The sequence below is a fragment of the Balaenoptera musculus genome, chromosome X (assembly GCF_009873245.2).
Source record: "Balaenoptera musculus isolate JJ_BM4_2016_0621 chromosome X, mBalMus1.pri.v3, whole genome shotgun sequence".
Lineage (NCBI taxonomy): Eukaryota > Metazoa > Chordata > Mammalia > Artiodactyla > Balaenopteridae > Balaenoptera > Balaenoptera musculus.
In genome coordinates, this window is record NC_045806.1 from 9819527 (window position 1) to 9828907 (window position 9381).

The window sequence follows — 9381 nt, forward strand, 5'->3', positions numbered from 1 at the left end:
AGCTCCCATATTTCCGGATGTAACTCAGAAACGCACTTCAAAATGGAATCCTGCTCAAAAAGACTCCTTTCAAAATACGGAGTTCGATTTTTAAATTGAATCTTCAGATTTTAGAGATAATGGGATTGCAGTCTCTGGCCTTCCACTCGGGCCTCCTTAGCAATCACTTCTGTAATTTAGGAAAATCAGGAACAGGAAAGTAAAAGAACTTCCTCCTTGTCCGGCAGCAAATCAATAGCAGACCTTGAACTTGACTTATTTTCCTAAGAGGCAGGCGATGTACTCTATAAACTCCCGATAAATTCACCGCCAACCCGCAAATATTCCGGTTATTTGATTTGGGTGCTAACCAAACTTACAGCATTTAAAAAAATATGCATGTTACAGTGAGAAAACTTTTTTTTTTTTTTTTTAATCACTTAAGGGTGCTTTACTTCCCACCCAAGTCTAGGAGAATGCCAGCGAGGAGACAAAGAGGGCCGGGGTGGGGCGTAGGGCTTCCACTGGCCTGAAAGCTGAAATCAGGGGAATCGCACCGCTGCAGTGGGCGAGGCCCTGGGGCGAGGGACACCGCACCCAGGCTTGGGGATCTCTGCAACGGACAAAGGCAGCTTCGCAGTAAAGGAATGCCAGTCCCCCTAGGTACACACCCAGGCCCTTAGTTATCACGCTCCGGTCCCCAAGAACAGGTTTGCGCGGCTGCTGCAAAAATCCATGATGACAGAACAGACATAAAGGGCTGGGGGGATGCATTATGAAGGAAGTGTTGCAGGGTGGGCTTTGCGCGTTTTGTTTTTCCGCCCTCGCTGCGGCTAGGTGCGTGGGTGGACGCGGGGGGTGGGCCCCCAACGCCGGGCAGGCCCCGGACGCCGTTCCGGAGACGCGGCGCGAAGGAGTTAAGCGCGCCGGCGGTGACGTCACCTCATTTGCATAGGAGCGCGCATATAGCGGCGCCCGCCGCGCCCCGCCCGGCACTCGGCGGCGACCACTGAGCAGACCTTACTTTGCTGGCTCGCAACTCGCTCCGGTGAGCCCCGGGGCCCCTGCCTCCTGCCCTTTGCTCCCCTTCCCGCCCCGCGCCCGCATCCCTGAAGCCGAGCGCGAGCGGTCCTCCCGGGAAAGGCTGCTGCTGGGGAGCTGGGGGATGCTAGGCCCTTCCAGATGCTGGGTAACGGGGTCGGGAACTCGGTGATTTTTTTTTGTTTGTTTTTTAAATACTTAAAAATTTCGCGTTTTGCTATGGCAGCTTCGAAGAGAACATTTTTTTTCTTTCCTCTCCCCCCTCCAAAAAAAAAAGCATTCTGCATCGCCTCAGGTGGTGATGAGTCAGGAACAGAAAGATCCTTTGTTCCAGCTCACACCCACCCAAGCCCGGAGCTTCACAATCACATTTTTTCTCTCGCCTCCGATGGCTTCGTGGGCTGTATCTGTTCAGGTTTAAGGCGGCTGGGCTATATTATGAAATGTTTAAAACGCCCTTCTTGCAGGGGAATGTGTGCAGAGCTGCGGAATTGCTCCTAAATGCAGATCAGGGTTGATCTAGAGGGTGTGGGGGGCAGCTTTGTGTGCGGCTGGCTGCATTGTTGAGCAAAAGGAAGGAAGCGGGTAGGGCGGTGGTCGGTGGCGCCCGGCAGCAGCTGCTGCCTTTGTGAGCAGAGAAGAAAGCAGGACGGCTCGCATCTTTGGGGAAGAGGCCACGTATAGAAAACGGAAACATTTTGTGCAGCCGTGGCTTCATTTTAAGAAATCTAACTCGATTTTCTTCCCCTTAAACTTGAAATGGTTTCACTTTTCTCTAATGTTGAAACGCTGCAAGTAACGAACCCACAGTGGTTAATTTCACTGTTCCGAAAGATTCGGCTTCCTAGTGTGGGCGATCTTCCCAATTTGACCCCCCGCGTTTTGAAATACTAAAGGCGGGGAGAGGGGCTCTCTTTTTCTCCTGTAGAAAGAGGATGATCTTTAGCCCTGAATGAAAGCGGAAGGGGACAAAGTGGGTTTTGCGGCAGGAGACAGCAGGGCAGAGGCGCATTTCTGAGTCGGGAGAGACGAGGGTAGGTGGCCCGCCCTCAATCTCCCTCTTGGCTTTGTACCTGCAGCTTCCTCTGCAGCCATGTCTGACAAACCCGATATGGCTGAGATTGAGAAATTCGATAAGTCGAAACTGAAGAAAACAGAAACGAGAGAGAAAAATCCACTGCCTTCACAAGAAAGTAAGCCTCCCTCCCAGCCCCCTTCTTTAGAAAAGGCCGAGCGGGAGTGGCGGGGTGGGTGGGAGAGGATGGGAGGGGCTGGGAGAAGAATTGGGTGGGTGCAGGGAGTGCGGGGGAGGAGCTGACAGTTTTTTTGATTCATGCGGCATGGAAAGGTTAATTGAAAATTGCCTTGCAGCCAAGAAACACAGGGCTTTAATAATTTAACAGTTGAATGTTTAATATCCCATATTAATATGCAAATACCTTTATCCTCTTCTCTGTTCGAATGTTGTATTTCACATAAATATTTCATGATGGAATGCCTATTTGTGCTTGTAGAAATTTGTCTGATGAGGGAGGAGAGATGTCTTTTAAACGAAAGTACTGAAATCCTAGGCTCGGCTATACTGAATTCGCATCTCCAGTCCCCTCCATCTTTTTCCTTTTTGTCTTTTTCTTTTCCGGTCGCAGCGATTGAACAGGAGAAGCAAGCGGGCGAGTCGTAATGAGGCGCGCGCCGCCAGTACGCACTGTACATTCCACGAGCATTGCCTTCTTATTTTACTTCTTTTAGCTGTTTAACTTTGTAAGATGCAAAGAGGTTGGATCAAGTTTAAATGACTGTGCTGTCCCTTTTCACATCAAAGAATGGAGAACTACTGACAACGAAGGCCGCGCCTGCCTCCCATCCGCCTGTCTGGCTGGCAGGGAAGGAAAAGAACTTGCATGTTGGTGAAGGAAGGAGGCTGGGTGGGACGACAGTGAAATCTAGAGTAAAGAGCAAGCTGGTCCAAGGTGTCCTGCGGGCTGTAAAATGCAGTTTAATCAGAGTGCCATTTTTTTTGTTGTTGTTGTTCAAATGATTTTAATTATTGGAATGCACAATTTTTTTAATATGCAAATAAAAAGTTTTAAAACCTGGCTGGTGTGACGGTATGGTCTCTGAAAGGAGCGGCTTATTCAGATGAAACCTTTGCAAAAGGGTCAAAGGTGGGTGCCCTGGGGACGATAGATGACAAACATCTGGTCATTTGGGTAAAACGACACAGAAATGGGTTTCATCCAGGTATGTGAAATTACCTTGTCTACACTAGGTAATTAGGAGATCATTTTCTTGGGCTCATTGAATTCCTAGTATCTAGCGTTGAACGAAAACTTTAATAGAAACATATTTGCAGTGCTTAACTGTTGAAGGGTTTGTTAAGCCGACACTGAATTTATTGCATCTGATCAAGAAAATGAAGGTGGTGGTAATTCACAGCACACTGTTTCAGGTGTCAAACCTGAGTTATTTAGACAATTATCAGTCCTGTCAGATAAGGGAAAAATGACATTTAACAGCTGCTTTATAAAAGGATTGAAGATAATGTGCTTCCTCTTTGTCTAACGGCTGGTTCCAATTCAAATTCAATATTTAAAATTGCTTTTATAAGTGCACTTAATGGTTAATGAATATGACTTAATTCTCAACTTGGATAATGAAAAAAGTCTTTGGATTTAAAGGACACCAGCCTAAAGGACACCAGCCGGACAAGGATGGAATTTGTGCTGTTTAAATCTGATAGGATTTAATTGGCTCACCTCCAGGCCTTACCTTTGTTGAGTCCTTGATAACTTCTCAATCATTTGAAATTCCTATTTTAACCGGTGGCTAAAAGCCAAGCCCTTGCTTGGGGGGGCGTTTAATGTGCAGAAAGAGGGAAATAAGGGTACCAAGTTTTTAAAGTAAAAGGGATGTCTTTCTTAATGTCTTTAATGGATTCTTGCCTTATATAAGGAAGGGTGCAAATTTTTCAAGAATAAGTTAATTTTATTAAGTGGAAACAGCATTTAGTGATAGTTGATCTAATAGCTCAGCAAAGCTAGCTAAGATTTACAATGCAAATGTCCAAGACGTTAAACAACTCGCTGCCCCCCCCACACACACAACTGACTTACAAAAATACCCATTTTTAAGGAGAGGGGGTGGAGGGCAAATTGCTGATGATTATTAAGCCAGTTGATTTCATTTCCTTGGCTCGACACTTATTTTGAGAAATGCGCAGGAAACCATTTATCTGTGGTTTAAACCATCAACCAGACAATCACCTAGAAGACTTATCTGCATTGCAAGGGAAGGGATGTGTGCAGGCAACTGCCAAACCTGAGAGGCCTCAGCCTGCTGGATCCATCGAGAAGAGCGGTGAGCACGCAGAGGTCTGGGAGCCTTCTCAAGATGGAGTCTGGCCCTTCAGCCCTGCATTTTCTCTTCCTGCCTGTAAGGAAGGGTGTGGGCAAAATGAAAATGTCCATGGCACAAAGATAAACCAAGCCCACGTAGCTGTTTGCTCTGTGCATTTTTCAAACAACGCCGAGATGAAATCAGATTGTGAGGAATGCACACAACTCAAGTGTTCCTCAGTTTTTAAATAAAAATGAGCATTAAGGGGAAAAGGGTGAATCATGAAATCAAGTGATGGGAGAGAAGACCTTTCTCTCCTGGGAGGACAAAGCTCAAACGTAGCTCCCCCCCACCCCCCGAAAAAAAAAAAGTAAAATGAAAACTCTGGTAAGGATTGGCTGCTTGGTGTGTGGGATGGGGAAATTGACAAGCTTCTGCAAGTATCACACTGTACACTTAGCTGCTGCACATGGAGACGGGTGCAGGGTGGGAGTGGGGAGGAGAGGCTGCTTTTTTTTTTTTTTTTGATGGGGGAAGAGAGTTCTGTTTTCTTCCCAAGAGAGGGTCTTCCCAGATGGCTGGGGTATTTATGAATCAGTATGGGAATTTATACCCCTGCTATTGAGGAGCTTGGAGTGGACAATTTTTCACAAACATGAAGGGGACCTGAGGGTCACCGTTAGAATGAGGGATCCTTCCAATTGTAGGAGACCCTAGCCACCGCATCTTCGACCCTCTCCCCCTAGCAAACCCCCAGGAGGAAACAGGCCAAGGGAGCTTATGTACAAGCCGAAGGTCATACAGTCCGGTCTGGGCTGAGACTTACGCAAACTTTGAATTGAGCAGGAAGAATAAAGCAAAAAGAGGAAGTAAAAGAGGCTTGTTTGGGACAGTCTTTTCATTTCTAAATCTCGCAAATTCCTCAACCATCACAGCCACACTTTTCAGTCTTCCGATGGATGGAATTTTCAAGCTACTTTATTCTTCCAGGAGAGCAGCATAGCTTTGGGGCTGTATCTCCGAGGATTGTGCATACGGGGGAGCTGGGGGGAGGCATGCGAAGTCTTAACAAACTCTCCCCTGTGCAGGGTCTCTTCCACCCCTGATAATCATTGCATCCCCTCCCACAGTCCTGTGAGTTAGATAATATCTCCTTGAAATGCACCGGGAAGATCTCTTTATTTCCCTAAAGAAGCATCTTAACACCTCAAGATACCAAAATGAAAGAATTTTCTATTCTTTCTAAACATATGGGGCCAATTTTGTGCTTACTAGAAAGAACAGCACGTTTTGGAAACAACATTATGGCCAAAAAAAAAAGAAATCTTGAGCCTTTTTTTAGTTCAATAATGCAAACTGAAAACATTGTTTCATAGCATCGAAAGCGCTTCACACTTTGAGAGTGGCTTACACACCAATCTAAGAAAATGAAATACATCAATTTGAAGTTCAACTATATTTTATTTGCATGTAAGGAGAAGGGCCTAAATTAGAAATTTAAGACACAGATGTGCCATGAAGTAAGCTAAGAAGAAGATACGTTTCTAAGACCTATATTTACCTGGCTTATTTTTCTCTTGGATACTTGTATAGTTTTTGATCTTTCTAATCGTATTCTCGTGCTGGTACCAGCCCAGCTCTTAGCTTCTGAGGCTTCTGTGGGCAGGGTCCCTGCAGTCTGTGTTCACATTTGTGTATTTTTTCTTCTACATCCAATAGTATGCCTTGCATAGTAGTGGACAAATATTAGGGCTTCAACAGACCCTCTTCCCCTCTTAATTGATGGGGACCTCATTTAACATGTTTTTGAACATACTTTTGAGTATGTGAATATGCTCGATAGCACAATTTTTAAAATATATATATTTAATATATATATATATTTTAATCAAGGAGACTATACAGGGACATTCTTCTCCATACTTATTGCTAATACCCACCTAAATATAATGAAAGGAAATTCACAGGTAATGTGGAATCTCCATTTGTGAAATTTAAGAATTCTTTTACAAATGTATTTAAATAGCTTTGAATGCTAATTTGCCACCATCCTTGATGTGCTGATTTTGAATCAATGCTTATAGTCAACTACACATTAATAAGCCAGAGCACTGGGTCATTCGTTCACTCCACGGGTGTTTATTGCCTGCCCAGTACATGCCAGGTATTTTATTTGCCACAGAGAGAGTCGTAAATAAAATGTAGTCCCTGCCCTTGCATGTCTTCCCTTGGCTCAAGATGCCCTTTTCATCGAAACTTGAGTGGAAAATGCTAAGAAGTTATTCTTTTCCATTTTTAGGGTGAATGTCGAACCTAAGGGCTTTGTATTTTCAAATGAGTGTGAAGATCTCTGCTCTGCTTTGGTGTGGACTTTTTTCCAAATGTCTCTATAATGATTCCATTCAAATCTCTTCGAAAGCTCAACGGTGAGTGACATTTGATGGAAACCACCTGACTCTTTGCATCACAATCAAAAATTTTATCAGCATAGAAAGATTGGGCATAATAACTCCTGCCTCTTATCTTTTGACAATCCTTTATGAGGAATGCCCAAGACTTAGGAATGGACTGACTGGGTATTATTTTAAAAGCTATCTTTTTCTAGGATTTTATCATTTAGATGCTGAATTTCCAGAGAAAAACTTCTCTTTTTTTCGAACTTTATTTTATTGAAGTATAGTTGATTTACAATGTTGTGTTACTTTCAGGTGTACAGCAAAGCGATTCAGTTATATATACATATATATCTATTCTTTTTCAGATTTTTTTCCCTTATAGGTTATTACAAAACATTGAGTAGAGTTCCCTGTGCTATACAGTAGGTCCTTGTTGGTTATCTGTTTTATATATAGTAGTGTGTATCTGTTCATCCCAAACTCCTAATTTATCCCCTCCCTTCCCCCCAGCTTTCTCCTTTGGTAACCATAGTTTGTTTTTTACGTCTGTCCAGAGAAACATTTCTTATTGCTAAATCCTTACCCTTCCTCTGTCAACCTTCCTTCTCCAATTTGACTAAGATTGTCAGGGGCAAAAACAGTCATTCAAATTTTGAAATCCTCAGAGAATGTAGCAAAATGGCGACCACATGAGGATATCTGTAAGCCTAGCACCTGGCTGACGGACGGCTGGGTCACTTCTGTTTAGTAGGACTCCAGAGCTTTGAGCCTCAACAGAGAGGGACAGGTTACGTTCATGATCTATTCCAAGCAGTTGGAGCTATTCCTGCCCCATTATTGTCAAGCCACAGGAAATTATGCCTTTCCTCATTACCATACCGAGCTCTGTAAGTGGCTGATACCTTTTGGATACCCTTTGGCTACACAGAGACTTTGTGATAGTGTTTTCCCAATCTAGAAACAAAAATACTTCATAAGATTAAATATATATACTATTTATATATACATAATATTATATATATCGACTGTCATCCATTTATTTCAACCAAATGTCATGGCTTGCATGGAGGGTGGAAAAAAAATCATTATTTATTCAGCAAACATGTATTGAGCACCTCCTGTGTACCCAGCTCTTTCCTAGCTGCTGGGGATAGGAATCTGAATCAGAGCCGGGCCTGATGGGAGAGGCAGACCCGTGTGAGCGAACAGCCATATACAGCATGAATCATAGATCGGTTCGTTTACCCAAAAAATTCACCGAGCTCCATGTTTGCCAGGTAATACTTTGGGCTGGGAGATCCACAGCAAGCAGCTTGTAAAGGGCCCTCCTGCTTGGCTAAGGAGTTTATTAACTGCCCTTTGGCAACTAGGAGCTATCAGAAGTAAAATCCCTTAGCGCACTTAAGACAGTTTGTAGATTCTTCCTGTTCGGAATGAAGCTACATGGAGGGTAGGGCAAAGAAGTGGCTACCCGTACTTGTCATCGACAAAGCAGATTATCAGTGTGACATTAACTGAGTACGAGAAGGTAATAAATCAGACTTTGATTGGTATTTCCCAGTCTACATTTCAACAAGACAGGCTGTCACACCTCCATATTGGAAACGCTTTTCATGTTGATTTGCTTCCAATTTTTATACTGGTGTGGACAGAGGGTTAATATATTTGAAATGGTTAAAATGTCTTTTTTTTTTTTTTTTGGTGGGATCTCTGAGGTTTGCAGTGCCTTATCCTAGAGTTTGTACATTAAAAGCTAGTCTTCAATCATGTATGAGTTTCTCCGTGTCTTCTCCTCTTCTTTTCTCTTCTAAGGACACTTGCCATTGGATTTAGGGCCCACCCAGGCAATCCGGGATGGTCTCATCACAAGATCCTTAAATCTGCAAAAACTCCTTTTCCAAATAAGTCAGTATTCACAAGTTCCAGGGATTTGACGTGGATAGAGCTCTTGGGGGGGCCACCATCTAACCCACTAGGAATCATGACCCATAGATCTAGTTACACCACAATGGTTGAAGTGGTAAACTGGTGATCAGCTCTGTGGGCAGAGACATTTTACTGAAGAAGTGGGTTTGTGGGAGGAGAGAGGATAATTGCAGTTTTTTCATATTCATCAGAAACTTACTCCATGATATAAGGAGTCCTAAGAAGAAACTTCTAGGAGCTGTGAGTGAGTGGGGACCAAGGGGAATAGAATGGAAGGAACATCAAAGGTGTGGGATTGGTTGTATGTTTACTATGATGACAGAGATGAGGAACACAGGTGGTCATAGGAGAAAACAATTGTTCTGGTACAGTAATTGGAAATGCCCACCAGGCAAATGCAAAACGCCATCTGGGAAAATAAGTAAATATAGTAGTAGAAGTAATTGGAGAGGCCAGTCATGAAAGTTAAAAAGAAAACAACAAAGTAAAAAGAATATAAACTGGGTTATTTGAAGAAAGGATTGTAGTATATAACCCTGACGTTGTCATTTCAAAAATTATTGTTTAACTTGAGCTAGGAAGACAAAAGCACCGTGAGTTCTTATATCCAAACATAAATTCTTGAAGCCATACAGATATGCCTAAAGTATTCCTCAAAGATTCCACTGACTTTCTCTTTAAAAGCCCCATGTTATCACAGAGA

General features: G+C 43.4%; 1 protein-coding gene across 1 annotated transcript; it reads left to right on the forward strand.

The window, feature by feature from the left end:
* Positions 1-961: 961 nt before the first annotated feature.
* TMSB4X (thymosin beta 4 X-linked) lies at positions 962-3116 on the forward strand. The gene is made up of 3 exons (XM_036840994.1): positions 962-1027; positions 2100-2213; positions 2667-3116. Exons 2-3 carry the CDS (start codon positions 2114-2116, stop codon positions 2699-2701), a joined length of 135 nt encoding a protein of 44 aa, XP_036696889.1. The 5' UTR covers positions 962-1027; positions 2100-2113; the 3' UTR covers positions 2702-3116.
* Positions 3117-9381: the final 6265 nt, after the last annotated feature.

Bases quoted from the DNA above. Each gene is read 5' to 3' on its own strand.
- TMSB4X (XM_036840994.1), top strand. From the start codon at position 2,114: ATGTCTGACAAACCCGATATGGCTGAGATTGAGAAATTCGATAAGTCG. The intron at 2,214-2,666 runs GTAAGCCTCCCT...TTCCGGTCGCAG, and splicing joins TCCACTGCCTTCACAAGAAA to CGATTGAACAGGAGAAGCAA.